The following is a 17,204-nucleotide window of genomic DNA, read 5'->3' as shown; positions in this document are numbered from 1 at the left end:
AAGTGGCAGATGAAGTTCAATGTTGACAAGTGCAAAGTGATGCATGTGGATAAGAGGAACCCGAATTACAGCTATGTCATGCAAGGTTCCGCATTAGGAGTTACGGACCTAGAAAGGGATCTGGGAGTCATCGTGGATAAGACGTTAAAAACTTCTGCTCAGTGTGCTGCGGCGGGTAAGAAAGCGCACAGAATGTTGAGTATTATTAGGAAAGGGATGGAAAACAAACACGAGGATGTTATAATGCCGTTGTATCACTCCATGGTGCGACCGCACCGCGAGTATTGTGTCCAATTCTGGTCACCGCATCGCAAAAAAGATATAAAGGAATTAGAAACGGTGAAGAGAAGGGCGACGAAAATGATAAAGGGAATGGAAAGACTTCCCTATGAGGAAAGGCTGAGAAGGTTAGGGCTCTTCAGCTTGGAGAAAAGGCGGCTGAGGGGTGATATGATAGAAGTCTACAAGATAATAAGCAGAGTAGAGCGGACAGATTTGAAGCGTTTGTTTACACTTTCAAACAACAACAAAACCAGGGGACACAAGATGAAGCTAGAATATGGTACATTTAAAACAAATAGGAGAAAGTTTTTCTTTACTCAGCGTGTAGTTAGACTCTGGAACTCGTTGCTGGAGAATGTAGTGACAGCAGCTGGCCTTACGGAATTTAAAGGGGGTTTGGACAGATTCCTGAGGGAAAAGTCCATTGAACATTATTAATTTTTTTTTTTTTTTTTGGGGGGGGGGGGGGGGGGGGGCGGGGGTTGCCGGGTTCTTGAAGCCTGGATTGGCCGCTGTCGGAGACAGGATGCTGGGCTTGATGGACCCTTGGTCTTATCCCAGTACGGTGGTGCTTATGTGCTAAGAGACGAGACAGATCCTCATGATAAAGGAGCCTAAACCCATGAGACTTCGGGTCCTCGGAACTGGAGTCCACGGGGGACTGGGAGCCCAAGAAGACCTTCAAATCCTCCTCCACTCCCTCCGAAAAACCCAAATACTCTGGATCAACCAGATCCATTCCACAATGTTGAGACCCCAAAACGGGCCCCCCCCCCCCCCCCCCCAAGTAAATGAGGGTTAGGGCTAGGATTAGGTCTCAAGAGGGGACCTGTGTAGGGCCTGCTTAGCCAACTAGGTCAAGCTCTGGAGCCAAAAACTACTGGGGCCCCCACCAGGACTCCCCGCCGAGTGACCCGGGGTGGACATGAATGAAAAAGCCCATCACATGACCAGGGAATTTTTCTCTTTCTCTGTCAGAATGAATTGACAGAGAAGAGAAGATTATAACTGCCAACTTGCCCTGGCAGAAACAGTGTGTGTGAGCAATGTATCCATTTTAGCTGAAGGGGGAAGGGAACAGCAAATAGAATGCTCACTGAAAGGCAGACTGAATGAGACACATTTATACACTATAAAAACAACCCATTACTCAGCTGCTGGCTCTGAAGGCCGCATACCACCCTACACCATGGCAGAAGTGCGTTGGCCTGCCTGACTGCCCCAACCTACTTTGACCTGGGGCTCTGGCATATCTGCTGTCCCCGGCTCTCTGGATGCGCCTAGAGGGAAATTCCCTACTTAGTACGTTACAATAGCATTAGCCTCTTAAAAGGGCATTAGCTAGCCAGGCCAATTGATTTTTGTTTGGTATATTGGCTGCCAAAGAGAGTATTTTGGAAAGCCTGGGAGCTGCAGGGGGAGCCTGTATGGGGACTGCACCCCTTGGGCAAGGCCCTGCAGGATTGAGCCAAAGCCTTACACAGTGCCACTAAGAAGTGCGACCAGGGGACTGTGGAGCTAGGCTCTGAGCTCAACCAGGTACGGTCCTGAGACTGTGACCTGGGAGCGGCTGTTAGGCTGAACCATGCTATGCAGCCGTGGCTAGCACAGTGGGGAGCTAGGCTACAGACAGGAGCACCATCAGCACCTGCTTAAAATAAAAGAAAAATACTGGATTGTTCCAGCAAGCATCTCTTCTACTTATGCTGGTGATGTCACTGGCAAAATTCAGTTTTCTCTAACTCCATGTGCTGGTAGGAAGGGATAACACCACTGGTTCAAAACAGTGGAGCTCATGCTAAGAAAGGGGGAATTCACATCAGGCAAGCATCAATATTTTTGGTGGCAACAAGTCATATTTCATTTTTTCTATTCTTTTTTTAAGACAACCAGGAACTGAAGAAAGACCATGGGGGAACGGAGTTGGATTCTAAACCCCAAATAGATCCTAGAGGACAACCTGGCCAAGCCTGTTGCATGGAGAGTCCTGCTCCAGGAAAGAGTAATTAACAATGGGGTCAAGTCCATATCAAGTGGACCAATTCCTGAAATCATCACCACTTGACCATTTTCATTTTGATTAAACTTTGTGTAAATGTACTTGGAGGTCTCAAAGTACAATCTGCAAAATTTGAGAACAAGATTCCTTCTGGTTTCAGAATTAGGATCACTAGAATATAAGCAGCATTCACAATTATGCACTGCCACACAGTTTGCAGATTCCTGAAGAGGTGCCGAGAGGACCTGTAGAGGGGAGGAAAACTTCACTGGTGTATCTTACCTACTGGAAATTAAATTCAAACTTAAGAGTTGAATAGGTAATTTCATTGTCTTTTTATGACAAATTACTCTACTGAGTTAGAATAGTCAGTTTAGACTATACTGTAGCCTTTTAAGTCTCTGTTAGAATTTTATATAAATAGCGTTTTAGAGTCTAGTTTAGTATTTTAGGGTGCACTTTAGAGATGGCATATCATTAGTTTAGAGCAGAGATAGTAGTTGAGGGGAAGCCTCTGTTTAATTCCCTCCCACCCCCAGGCTGATCTTTGATTCATAGGCTCTCCAGCCAATTAGGAGGTAGACACTGTAGATTGACAATTTTTTTTTTTTTTGCACCAAGTGCTGTGCCTAATTTATTTTAGGGATGAGTTTATTTAAATTCTGATTTTATATTGCTGGGGAAATTGTCGCTTTATATTTTTTCCCCTCATCTTACTACAGAGAATTTAATTTTCTCTTTAAGGTGCTTCTTTGCTTGCTTGCTTGCTTCCTCCAGAATTTTCTTTTTACCTCCATTTCAAAAGGAGAGGTGACCTAAATAATTTCTTTTGAAGTCCCCGCAATTGTGAAGGTTAGACCTTACACAAAAGGAGACAGCTGCTACTTTTAGCCAACAGGACAGCTGAGGAAAGTTAGGGACTCTGGTAGGGCTTTTCCAGGTGCAAATACTTCTGCAACTGCAGTATGGCTGGGAAACCATGTCATCAAAGCTGTTGCCTCAGTTACAACTTCTGCCTCTGTGCAGACAAAAAATGTGATCCCAGGAGAGGGGCTGGCTCCATGTGCAAGATGTCTTCAGCTGGAATCCCTCATTAAAAAGTGAAAGAACAGAGAGGTGGCAAGGTTGAAAAGTATCTATGAGAATGAGAAATAAACCGATGAAATGCTTCATAAAGCAAAGATTTTCAGTAGTGGGGAAGAAGCAGCTGTACTGAAAAAGGACAACTGGACTCGGAGCATGAGACCCTGCAGGATCGATATCATGACTCCACCTGCCCTCCAACTGAAGAACCGATATGCAGCCCTGGAAGTGGAGGTGGTGAAAGCATCCCAGAGAAAGGAACAATCTGAGCTCAAAATCTCCAAAGTTGCTGGATCAGTAACCACTAAGAGACCAAAGGTAGTGGTGGCTGGCAATTCTCTTCTGAGGGATACAGAGCCTGTTATTTTTGGAATAGATGTCAGAGCTGTTTGCTGAAAAATGATGGCCACAAATATTGTGTCATCATTTGAAACTCTTCTAACACAAACTTTGTTTTTATCAAGTGGCTCAAACTGATCAATTTCTCTGGTTCCAACTATCATTTTCCCTCTACTGAATCTTTCTTCCTGAGTGGGGCTGGCTTTTTCAATTTCCTCTCATGAGACAAAGCAATATTTGATTTGACATACATTCTGATAAGAAAATTTTAACAGATCTATGGTAAAATTATGTATCATACCTGATAATTTTCTTTCCATTAATCATAGCTGATCAATCCATAGACTGGTGGGTTGTGTCCATCTACCAGCAGGTGGAGATAGAGAGCAAACTTTGCCTCCCTATATGTGGTCATGTGCTGCCGGAAACTCCTCAGTATGTCGATATCAAAGCTCCATCCGCGGGACTCAGCACTTAGAGAATTACACCCACAAAGGGACACTCTGCCCAGCTCACCACCGCCGAAACGGGGGAGGGGAAATAACTCAGCTCATCCCCACACAATTGGGGGAGGGGAATCCGTCCAGCTCATCCCCGCGGAGCGGGGGAGGGGCACCACCCCGCCGATGCGGGGGGATCTGGCTTATCCTGCAACCGCAACCGCGGGAGGAGCTGACTGACCCTAACACCGCCGAAGCGGGAGGGGTACAAAGCTACCCTACAGCCGCACGAAGCGGGAGGGAGTGCCGGCAGAATTTAAGTCTCAATCCAGCCCCGTAAAACGGAGGGGAGAGGAATGCAGCAGCTCACTGTAACACAAACTCGTCTCAACTCTTGAAGAATCCAAGTGAAAAAACTTGAACACGAAGTCCTCCTGAAGTAACTGAAGACTAAACTTGAACCTAAAATTCAACCAGAATATAAACAGTACAGATATCTGGGAGGGGCTATGGATTGATCAGCTATGATTAATGGAAAGAAAATTATCAGGTATGATACATAATTTTACCTTCCATATCATCATGCTGATCAATCCATAGACTGGTGGGATGTACCGAAGCAGTACTCACCCAGGGCGGGACATTGAAATCCCTGACCTCAACACTGAAGCTCCAAACCGGGCCTCCGCCCGTGCCGCCACAGTCAAGCGGTAATGCTTGGAGAATGTATGGGCCGATGCCCAAGTTGCCGCCTTGCATATCTCTTCCAAGGAGACGGACCCGGCCTCTGCCATCGAGGCCGCCTGAGCTCTAGTGGAGTGAGCCTTCAGCTGGATAGGCAGCACCTTCCCTGCGGCCACATAAGCCGCTGCAATGGCTTCCTTGACCCATCTTGCCACTGTAGGCTTAGCAGCCTGCAGACCCTTACAAGGACCTGCAAACAGGACAAACAGATGATCCGATTTCCGGAAATCATTGGTCACTTCCAAGTATCTGATGATGACTCGTATCACATCCAGATATTTAAGAGCAGAGTATTCCTCTGGGTAGTCCTCCCTACGAAAGGAAGGGAGACAGAGCTGCTGATTCACATGGAAGCGAGAAACAATCTTGGGCAGGAAGGAAGGCACTGTGCGAATAGCCACTCCTGCCTCAGTGAACTGCAGAAAAGGCTCTCGACATGAGAGCGCCTGGAGCTCGGAAACTCTTCTGGCTGAAGTGATAGCCACCAAAAAGACTGCTTTCAACGTCAGGTCTTTCAGAGATGCCCTCGACAAGGGTTCAAAAGGCGGCTTCTGTAATGCTCTTAGCACCAGATTGAGATTCCACGCAGGCACCACCGAGTGCAGAGGAGGGCGCAGGTGATTAACTCCCTTGAGAAAACGCACCACATCTGGCTGCGAAGCCAGGGAAGCACCCTTCAGGCGGCCCCTGAAGCAAGCCAGAGCCGCTACCTGGACTTTAAGGGAACTGAGCGACAGGCCCTTCTCCAGACCTTCTTGCAGGAATGCCAACACTGAAGAAATTGGAGCAGTGAATGGAGAAAATGAGCCTGCTTCACACCACGCTGCAAAGGTACGCCAAACCCTGGCGTAAGCAGTAGAAGTAGAGCGCTTCCTCGCTCTCAGCATAGTGGCGATGACCTTGTCTGAGAAGCCCTTCTTCCTCAGACGCTGCCGCTCAATAGCCAGGCCGTAAGACCAAAGGGGAAGGGATCCTCCATCACCATGGGACCCTGATGCAACAGGCCCTGCTCCACTGGCAGCCGCAGAGGATCGTCGACTGAGGGCCTGATCAAGTCCGCATACCAGGGACGTCTGGGCCAATCCGGACCCACCAGGATTATCCGGCCTGGATGCTTTGCCACCCGGTCTAGCACCCTGCCCAGCATGGGCCAGGGCGGGAACACATAGAGAAGCTCTTGTGTCGGCCACTGTTGGAGAAGAGCATCTACTCCCAGGGATCGAGGGTCCCGTCCTCTGCTGAAAAAGCGCGGCACTTGGCAATTGGCCGATGACGCCATCAGATCTAGGCTCGGCTGGCCCCAGCGCTTCGTGATGTCCAAGAACGCCTGAGCAGATAGCTGCCACTCTCCGGGCTCCAAGGTATGGCGACTGAGAAAGTCCGCCTTGACATTCATGACTCCGGCAATGTGGGCAGCTGACAGCTGTTCCAGGATCGCTTCCGCGCACTGGCATAGACTCATAGCCTCCTTGGCTAGAGGGGCGCTCTTGGTACCTCCCTGGCGGTTCACATAGGCCAAAGCCGTGGCATTGTCCGACAGGACCCGTACTGGCTTCAACGCCAGTACCGGGATGAACTCCAAAAGCGCCAACCGAATGGCTCTGAGTTCCAGGAGGTTGATAGACCACTTTGCCTCTGCAGGAGACCAGAGCCCCTGCGCTGTCCTTCCCAAGCAGTGGGCTCCCCAGCCCGACAAAGAGGCGTCCGTCGTGACAACAATCCACTCCGGGGTCACCAGAGACATTCCCGCAGACAACTTGTCTGTCTGCATCCACCAGCTCAGCGCCTTGCGCACTGCTGGGTCCAAGGGAAGGCGCACAGCATAATCCTCCGACATCGGAGTCCAGCGCTGCAGCAGAGAGTGTTGTAGTGGTCTCATATGAGCCCTGGCCCAGGGCACTACTTCCATCGTGGCCGTCATAGAGCCCAACAGCTGCACATAGTCCCAAGCCCGAAGAGGAGAGGCTACTAGGAACTGGTCCACCTGAGCCTGAAGTTTGACAATCCGATTGTCTGGCAGGAACACTCTGCCCACTTGGGTGTCGAATCGAACTCCCAGATACTCCAGGGACTGAGTCGGGCGCAGCTGGCTTTAATCCCAGTTGATGATCCACCCCAGGGAGCTCAAAAGAGCAACCACCCGGTTCACAGCTTTGCCGCACTCTGCATAAGAGGGGGCTCAGATCAACCAGTCGTCCAGATAAGGATGGACTTGTACTCCTTCCTTCCTCAGGTAGGCCGCGATGACCACCATGACTTTGGAGAAGGTCCGCGGAGCAGTAGCCAACCCGAACGGGAGGGCTCTGAACTGGAAGTGTCGGCCCAGGACTGCAAAACGCAGAAAGCGTTGATGGGGAGGCCAGATGGGAATATGCAAGTACGCTTCCTTGATGTCCAAGGATGCCAGGTACTCCCCTGCCTTCACTGCCGCTATAACAGAGCGGAGAGTCTCCATGCGAAAGTGCCGAACTTTCAAGGCCCGATTGACCCCTTTGAGGTCGAGGATAGGCCGTACAGAACCTCCTTTCTTTGGTACCACAAAGTAAATGGAGTAACGTCCCTTGCCAAGCTGATTTTCTGGCACCGGAACGACCGCACCCAGGCGGATCAGATTGTCCAAGGTCTGCTGCACTGCCACAGCTTTGACCGGAGACTTGCAGGGAGAGAGTACAAACCCGTCTCTTAAGGGTCGGCAGAACTCTAGCTTGTAGCCGTCTTTGATGACTTCCAGCACCCAAGTGTCTGAAGTTATTGTGGTCCACTCGCCCAGAAACGAGGACAGCCGTCCTCCAATCTGCACTGGGGCGTGGACCAAGGCCCCGTCATTGGGTACGAGACCCTGGGGGAGGACCGGAGGGAGCACCTCCGGGACGGCGGTCTCTGCGAAAGGAATGCTGCTTGGGGGAGAAGTTCCTCTTGAAGGAAGAGGAGGCAGAAGAGCCCGACCTGCCCGGGCGGTACCGACGGGCTTCCTGAAACCGTCCTCTGGAGGTACCGGGACGAGTACTAGCCCGAGCCCTGACCTCTGGTAACTTCTTGCCCTTAGACGTGCCGAGATCGGTCACGATTTTGTCCAGCTCGACCCCAAAGAGCAGCTTGCCTTTAAAAGGCAATTTCGCTAGGCGGGATTTAGAGGCGTGGTCAGCAGACCAATGCTTCAGCCAAAGCCACCGCCGCGCAGAGATTGTCTGAGCCACGCCTTTAGCTGAGGCCCTCAAGACATCATACAGCAAGTCTGCCAAATAGGCCAAGCCCGATTCCAGGGCCGGCCAATCAGCCCTCAAGGAATGATCCGAGGGGGAAGCCCGCTGCACCAAAGTCAGGCACGCCCTGGCCACATAGGAGCCGCAAACTGAGGCCTGCAAACTTAAAGCAGCCGCCTCAAAGGACGACCTTAAGGCCGCCTCCAATCTTCTGTCTTGGGCGTCCTTTAGGGCCGTGCCACCTTCCACCGGCAACGCCGTTTTCTTAGTCACCGCAGTGATTAAAGAATCCACGGTAGGCCACAGATAGGCCTCACGTTCACTTTCAGGCAAAGGATAGAGGCGGGACATAGCCCTAGCCACTTTAAGGCTCGCTTCCGGGACATCCCATTGAGCCGAAATTAAGGTGTGCATGGCATCATGCACGTGGAAGGTTCTAGGTGGGCGCTTCGTCCCCAGCATAATGGCAGAGCCAACAGGGGCTGAGGGAGAGACGTCCTCCAGAGAGGAAATCTTCAAAATGCCCATGGCCTGCACTAACAGGTTGGGCAAATCCTCTGAGCTAAAGAGCCGCGCTGCAGAGGGGTCATCCGCTCCATCCGAGCGGGGATCCGTCTCCTCCAAGGAATCCGCAAAGGACCGTTGGGAGAACTCAGATACGCTGCCCTCATCTACATCGGAGGAGACAAAGTCCTCCAAGGCCTGGGAATCAACCCGAGGGCGTTTACCTCCGGGGGCCTCAACCTCTTTACCAGACGAGGGAGCAGGGGCAGCGTTTTGCATAAGGAAGGCCTGATGCAGCAGCAAAACAAACTCGGGGGAGAAACCCCCCAGACTGTGCGCACTTCCGCAGCCTGGGCTACAGCCCTAGACGCACCCTCAACCGGCGCTCGCAAGAGCGGGGGAGAGACATGCTGCGCATCCAAGATGGCGTCCGGCGCGACACTCCGCGAAGGAGCCGCGCGGGAAGAACGGCGCTTAACTTTAGCCGCTTCTGTGCCGTCGCCCAAATTAAGGGCGTTCATGGCATCAATGTCTCCCACCTCAAGGGCGGCCCAAGAAGAAGCCGTCCGAGCCGCGTGGCCGACCAATATGGCAGAGGCGAGCCGCGGGGGATGGGCGTTTATGGCGGGAAAAACCGCCACACCGGAGGAAGGACCGGGACACTCATCGGCCACGAAACTGTCACCCAACAAGGGCGAATCAGACTTAAAGACCCCCGCATCCCCTCTGGAAGCGCACACGCGATCCGGGGAGCGACTCTTAGCGCCCTCGCCCTCCGACGCCATGGGCCACGTGGAGACCAATCGGGGAACCCCCTGCCCGCTATAAAAGGTAAAAATTACCTGCTGTCCGCTCCGAGCTGTAACGACCTGGTGTCCCAGTGAGTAGCTGCAATAAACGTTTAAATAAACGTCGAAATAAACGCCTTTAAGGACGTTCAAAATTTTTTTTTTTTTTTTTTTTTTTAAACGGAGCCAGCGGGAGGGGGGGGAAAAGGAGGGACCTGGCGCCACCAGGTTTGCACTTGCTCAAGAAGAGCCCTCAACCCCAGGCACTCAACAAAACCTAAAAATTAGGCTTGGAGGCCTAGCCAGAGCTGCTGCTGTGTGTGACCACCACCTGCTGAGATAGAGAACATACTGAGGAGTTTCCGGCAGCACATGACCACATATAGGGAGGCAAAGTTTGCTCTCTATCTCCACCTGCTGGTAGATGGACACAACCCACCAGTCTATGGATTGATCAGCATGATGATATGGAATGGTGTGAGTACTACATTTGGTTTTCTGTAAGCTGTTGAAGACAGGCATGTACAGCCAACTGTTTTGTAGTGCCACCTATTCCATCACATGGTAATTTTCCATGGTTGATGCCAAAGAAATTCTATTCCTTTTTATAGTGTTATAGGTTTATGAAGTTCTTAAAATTCTTGTACTGGGTAGCAGATCCATCACTAAGTACTGAGAAAAGGGTATGACATCAAAACAATGGAACAATACTGATTGGCACTGTGGCGTACACTCAATAACATTGTTAAATATTTATTCTGATAAACTATAAAGAAGCAGATAAGACATTTAGGCATCATATTTAGAGTATGTATAATCAGAACTCTTTGTTATGAGCATCTTCAGTGACCATCATCAAACAGCTTGCTCCATTCACATCAACTTCAAGGGACCATAACTAGCATCCAGCTCCATATGGGTTGGCATTATTGTTCAACTGAGCCAATTCATCCCACAGGCTTCCAACAGAATAAAAAATTTGGCATCCAATATTTCTTCTGTTTGGCAATGATTATGTTGCACAGTGAAAAATGCTGTACGCAAACCCATCATAGATGTTAATGCTTGCTTTGGTCCCAGAGTGAAAAAAATTAGGTTCTGGCAGTAAAAATATTCCTCTTTTCAATGATGCCAGAAAGAAAAAAGAAATCTGGTCTAATGAAATATTTTCACCTGAAATTATGGCAAGAACTTTATGCAAAATCTTTTTGCCTGTTTTTAACCAAGTATATCTCAATCTATAAGCACACAAGAAATATTTCTTCTTATAATTATGGCAACAACCTTGGAGTCAAGCAGTTGGCCAAATATAATCTACCTGAAGCCTTTTATTGTGAAAATCATTAATCCAAACTTTGTCTTAAATTATATCATATAGATTTTTCAGCCTACTTCATTAAATTTTCAGAAACAAATTTAATAATAAGAGTTTAAAGATTATAATATTCTTATTTGGCACCAAAAGGTTGCCCAGGTGGCTGAAGTACGAGTCATTGCATACTGTTGTTCAAATATTAATGAACTTGGCATTTTTGTTGTATCAGTTCGTATATTTGTAATGTTGTGTTGTGTTTTTGTCTGTGGCCTACATTTGCACAACTGCAAAATTCTGCACCATTTGAGACTTTCTAGAACATCCATGCAAAGTTTAGTCAAAATTGGACATGACAGCATAGGGATCCCTGGTCCACTTGACATGGACTGACCCTGTGGTCAGAAGTCCATACTGCAGCCCTGCAAATCTCTTCTTTGGAGGCTGACCTCAAATAGGATACCGATGCATCCATAGCTCTAGCATTATGAGCCATGCCAAGGATCCTCTAGAGTCAGCCCAGCATAAGAGAAGGAAATATAGTCTGCTAGCAAATTGGTAAGTGTGTGTTTGACAATGGCATCCCAATCCTATTTTGGTCAAAAGAAACAAAAGCAGAATGGACTTTGAGGCATATTTTCAAAGCACTTAGCCTCCCAAAGTTCCATAGAAACCTATGGAACTTAGCCTCCCAAAGTGCTTTGAAAATATGCCTCATAGTGATCTTTAGTCCTTTTAGGATAGAAGGCCAAGTGTGCAGTGTACTTTCGCTTTTATGGAAAGACGTTCAGGGATAAAGGTTGGAAGGACTATTGACTAGTTAAGATGGAACTTTGACAAACCTTAGGAAGGAACTTTGGATGGGTGCACAGAACCACTCAATTATTTAAAAAAAAAATTAGTGTAAGGTAGCTCAGTCACTAGGGCTTAGAACTCATTAACTCTACAAGCTGAAGTAACTGCCACCAAAAATAAGACTTTCAGGTCAGGTACTTCAAATGGCAGATATGTAGAGGCTTAAAAACAACAGACTATGGATGTTTCCTCCAGGAACTTAACCAAACCCTTTTTAAACCCAGATACAACATCCTCCGACAATGAGTTCAGGAGCTTAACTATTCTTTGAGTGAAAAAATATTCCCTCCTATTTGTTTTAAAAGTATTTCCATGTCATTTCATTGAGTGTCCTCTGGTTTTTGTACCTTTTGAAAGAGTGAAAAATCGATTCACTTTTACCCCATTCTACTCCACTCAGGATTTTATAGGCCACAATCATATCCCCCCCCCCCCTCCCTCAGCCGTCTCTTTTCCAAGCTGAAGAAGCCTAACCTCTTTAGCCTTTCCTCATATAGGAGGAGTTCCATCTCCTTTATCATTTTGGTCGCTCTTCTTTGAACCTTTTCTAATTTCACTTTATCTATTTTTTACGGTGACCAGAAATGAGCACAATACTCAAGATGAGGTTGCACCATGGAGCGAAACAGAGGCATAATATTCTTGATCTTATTTTGCATCCCTTCCCTAATAATTCCTAGCATCCTGTTTGTTTTTTGGGCCACCACTGCACACTAGGCAACATTCAAATTGAAAAAGACAAAAAAAAAAATTAAAAAGGTAACAGAATAAAGTGAAGAGGAAGAATAAATGAACTGCAAAAAGGACAAAAATACCCCCACAGGCAGGCACTACTAAAACAGAAAAAACACACTGAAAACACGATGAAATGTCCTCCCCTGCTCCATGGCAAAACGAAAACTGAGGGACCCGCGCTCATACATCGGGCAGGAAAGCACCACCACATGTGCTGTGGGACACTGCTAGAAATTTCTACAATCATCTTGCTAGTCAGCGTCTGCACCAGACTCCAATCTGATGACATCACCAAGATGTGAGAATACAACTGGCCTGTTTGTCCTCGGAAAAAGATTTACATACAGTGAAGGAGGTGTACACAAATCAATGTCATGCATATTCATTGTGGGTATTCTGAAAACCTGATTGGCATCCCTTCTCTCCCTCCAACCCGACTACCCTCTCCCGGACTGCTTCCTATTTCCCCACCCCAAGTTGACCATCTCTCCTTAGCCTAATTTAAAAAGAGATGCCTGGTGTTCTAATGCTCCCCCCAAACCTGACTCCATGTGAGCATCAGCCCAATCTCCCACCCCCTTTCCCAATATAAAAAATGCCCTGATGGTCGAGTGGCCTCCCCCAGGCCCCCTCCCCTCCCCCAGTCACAAATTGCCCTGGTGGTCTAGTAGAAGCCCATCCCCTTACCCCCATACCTCACAGAAGTCAGGAGTGACGTATACTCACTCCTGCCTCCAGGCGCTGTCATCTTCAAAATGGTGGTGCATTCTAGGATGCTCTGGGCAGGGCCTACCTCCCATATAAGGGAGGTGGGCTAGTGGTGGGGGACACAACCACCAGGGCACTTATTTTTTTTTTTTTGAAAGGGGTTGGGTCAAGATGGGGTCAGTGATATTGGGGCAGGATTGATGCTGCTAGACATCAGGGATATGTTTTTTTTTTCTTTTGGTGGGGGGGGGGGCATCTGGAAGAAGTGTAGGTTGGGGGGGGAGTAAGGGCCTGTTGCATGCTACAGCATGCTTTGTGTTAAAAAAAAAAAAAAAAAAAAAAAAAGTAAACCCTTCTGTCAGTGCCTAAGCCCAATCATCCCTCAGGCACAGACAGGAAAGCTGATATTTTGTGCTAAACCACAGATTACTGCTGCAATTTTAATGTGGCAGTAATCTGTATACTCATTAGGTTTGAGCATGGTACGGCAATTTTTTGCGCTAGTTTTGTGGTAGAAAAGGACACTAACACGAACCTTTGAGCACTGGCCTCTCAGTGCATACACAAACTGTAAGGACAAAGGATAGGGCAGAAAACAGGGGTGAGAAATAAATGAGGACAAGGAGATTACACCTCAAGATCCAGAAACAGAGGGCCCCCTTCTTTTATCCAGCCACCTGAGCAGAATGTATGCTACTGCTAATGCTGACAGAAGACTGCACACATCAACATACTGTTTTAAAATGATTTACCTTTTGATGTTGCATATGCATGCCCATGTGTGATTATTTGCTCTATAAAGGAAATTATCCCGGGAATATTTTCAGTCACTCTCATATATATTGTTGGAGGAATAACCTTTAGCAAAAGAAATACTAATTAGCTGTCATATTTGTTTTCAAAAATGTTTATATCCAACGACTCACAAAATATCAAAGAAATCCATATATTTCTATTGAGAGAAATTAGTTTCTAACATTTCTGCATTATGCATTATGCCAGTAACAAAACATGCTCTAAACTGAGTACAAATTCAAGTTTACTATCACATAAAAATCTCACCATTTCCTTTTCCAGCCTGATCTCCCAGTGGGCTTTTATCTGGGAAACTTCTGGTTCCAAAAACCAGAAAAGTTCCAACTCTTTGGAAAAGCAAAGATACTTACCTGTAGCAGGTATTCTCCAAGGACAGCAGGCTGATTGTTCTCATATGTGGGTCAGCGTCCACGGCAGCCCAGGAACGGAGCATTTTTCCCCAGCAAAAATCCATAAAGCTTTGTGACAGCATCCGGAGCGCGAGGGACTCGCACCGCGCATGCGCAGCCATTCCCGCTTCAGTTATATCAAAAAGCAAATAAAGAACAACAACAACTCCAAAAGGGGAGGTGGGCGGGTTGGTGAGAACAATCAGCCTGCTGTCCTCGGAGAATACCTGATACAGGTAAGTATCTTCGCTTTCTCCGAGGACAAGCAGGCTGCTTGTTCTCACATGTGGGGTATCCCTAGCCCCCAGGCTCACTCAAAACAACAAAAGGAATCGGGAATCCTGCTGAAGGCAGTAATGAGATGTGAATGTATGGACTGATGACCACGTCGCAGCCTTGCAAATCTCTTCTCTAGTGGCTGACTTCAAGTGAGCCACCGACACTGCCATGGCTCTAACACTATGAGCCGTGACATGACCCTCAAGAGTCAACCCAGCTTGGGCATAAGTGAAGGAAATGCAATCTGCTAGACAATTGGAAATGGTGCGTTTCCCAACAGCGACTCCCCTTCTGTTGGGATCAAAAGAAACAAACATTTGGGCGGACTGTCTGAAGGGGCTTGTCCGCTCCACATAGAAGGCCAATGCTCTCTTGCAGTCCAAGGTATGCAACTGACGTTCAGCAGGGCGGGTATGAGGACGGGGAAAGAATGTTGGCAAGACAATTGACTGGTTCAGATGGAACTCTGACACCACCTTCGGCAAGAACTTAGGGTGAGTGCGGAGGACTACTCTGTTGTGATGAAACTTGAGGTAAGGAGCATGCACTACCAAGGCTTGAAGCTCACTGACTCTACGAGCTGAAGTAACAGCCACCAAGAAAATGACCTTCCAGGTCAAATACTTCAGATGGCAGGAATTCAGTGGCTCAAAAGGAGGCTTCATCATCTGGGTGAGAACAAAGTTGAGATCCCATGACACTGGTGGAGGTTTGACAGGGGTTGTCCAGAGATAGGTTTACCCTCTAAACGATAATGGAAAGCACTAATTGCACTAAGATGAACTCTTACAGAGTTGGTCTTGAGACCAGACTCTGATAAGTGTAGAAGGTATTCAAGCAGGGTCCGTGTAGGACAAGAGCGAGGATCTAGGGCCTTGCTGTCACACTAGATGGCAAACCTCCTCCATTTTAAAGAGTAACACCTCTTCGTGGAATCTTTTCTGGAAGCAAGACTCGGGAGACCCTCAGAAAGACCCTCAGAAAGACCCAAGGAGGCGAAGTCTACGCCCTCAACATCCAGGCCGTGAGAGCCAGAGACTGGAGGTTGGGATGCAGAAGTGCCCCCTCCTTCTGAGTGATGAGGGTTGGAAAACACTCCAATCTCCATGGTTCTTCGGAGGACAACTCCAGAAGAAGAGGGATCCAAATCTGACGCAGCCAAAAGGGAGCAATCAGAATCATGGTTCCGCGAGCTTGCTTGAGTTTCAGCAAAGTCTTCCCCACCAGAGGTATGGGAGGATATGCATACAGAAGGCTGTTCCCCCAATGAAGGAGAAAAGCATCTGACGCTAGTTTGTCGTGGGCCTGAAGTCTGGAACAGAACTGAGGGACCATGTGATTGATCTGAGTGGCGATAAGATCCACCAAGGGGGTGCCCCATGCTTGGAAGATCTTGCGCACTATGTGCGAGTTGAGCGACCACTCGTGAGGTTGCATGATCCTGCTCAACCTGTCGGCCAGACTGTTGTTTACGCCTGCCAGATACGTGGCTTGGAGATACATTCCGAAACGGCGAGCCCAAAGGCACATCTGGACAGCTTCCCGACACAGGGGGTGAGATCCGGTGCCCCCCTGCTTGTTGATGTACTACATGGCAACCTGATTGTCTGTCTGAATCTGAATAATTTGATTGGATAGCCGATCTCTGAAAGCCTTTAGAGCGTTCCAGACCACTCGCAACTCCAGGAGATTGATCTGAAGACTTGATTCCTGGAGGGACCAAGCTCCTTGAGTGTGGAGCCCATCTACATGTGCTCCCCACCCCAGGAGAGATGCATCCGTTGTCAGCACTTTTAGAGGCTGAGGAATTTGGAAGGGACGTCCCAAGGTCAAATTGGATCGAATTGTCCACCACCGAAGGGAATTGTGGAATTCGGTGGACAGCTGGATCGCATCCTCTAGATTCCCTGCAGCTTGATCCCACTGGGAAGCTAGGGTCCATTGAGCAGATTTCATGTGAAGGCGGGCCATGGGCATCACATGGACTGTGGAGGCCATGTGGCTAAGAAGTCTCAACATCTGCCGAGCTGTGATCTGCTGAGACGCTCTGCCCAACGAAACTAGGGACAGAAGATTGTCTGCCCTCGCCTCGGGAAGATAGGCACAAGCCGTCTGTGAATCCAGCAGAGCCCCAATAAATTCCAGTCTTTGAACAGGGAAAAGATGAGACTTGGGGTAATTTATAACAAACCCGAGAAGCTGCAGCAGTTGAATAGTCCTCTGCATGGACTGTAGAGCTCCTGCCTCCGAGGTGTTCTTCACCAGCCAATCGTTGAGATAAGGGAACACATGCACTTCTAGTCTGCATAGCGGATGCTGCAACTACTGCCAGGCATTTTATAAAGACCCTGGGCACAGACGCAAGACCAAAGGGTAGCACACAATACTGGTAATGCTGTGTTCCCAGACAAAATCGAAGATACTTCCTGTGAGCCGGAAGTATCGGGATGTGTGTATAAGCATCCTTTAAGTCCAGACAGCATAGCCAATCATTTTTCTGAATCATGGGAAGAAGGGTGCCCAGGGAAAACATTCTGAACTTTTCTCGGACCAGGTATTTGTTCAGGGCCCTTAGGTCTAGGATGGGACGCATCCCCCCGTTGTCTTTTGCACAAGGAAGTACCTGGAATAGAATCCCAGCCCTTTTTGCCTTGGTGGAACGGGCTCAACCGCACTGGCGCTGAGAAGGGCAGAGAGTTCCTCTGCAAGTACCTGCCTGTGCTGGAAG

The 17,204-nt window shown here is 48.4% G+C and overlaps 1 protein-coding gene across 5 annotated transcripts in view; it reads right to left on the bottom strand.

The window, feature by feature from the left end:
* The window catches only part of CARS2 (cysteinyl-tRNA synthetase 2, mitochondrial), a 263,903-nt gene that overhangs the window by 127,379 nt on the left and 119,320 nt on the right, over positions 1–17,204 (bottom strand). For all 5 annotated transcript variants that reach the window (XM_030201547.1, XM_030201546.1, XM_030201544.1 and 2 more), the window contains one exon: positions 13,745–13,850. In XM_030201547.1, coding sequence (XP_030057407.1) covers positions 13,745–13,850 — 106 coding nt within the window. The remainder of the gene's footprint in view (positions 1–13,744; positions 13,851–17,204) is intronic.

This window comes from Microcaecilia unicolor, chromosome 4 (assembly GCF_901765095.1).
Source record: "Microcaecilia unicolor chromosome 4, aMicUni1.1, whole genome shotgun sequence".
NCBI lineage: Eukaryota > Metazoa > Chordata > Amphibia > Gymnophiona > Siphonopidae > Microcaecilia > Microcaecilia unicolor.
The sequence above is the reverse complement of the archived record's forward strand: the minus strand, read 5'-3'. Positions and strand labels throughout refer to the sequence as shown.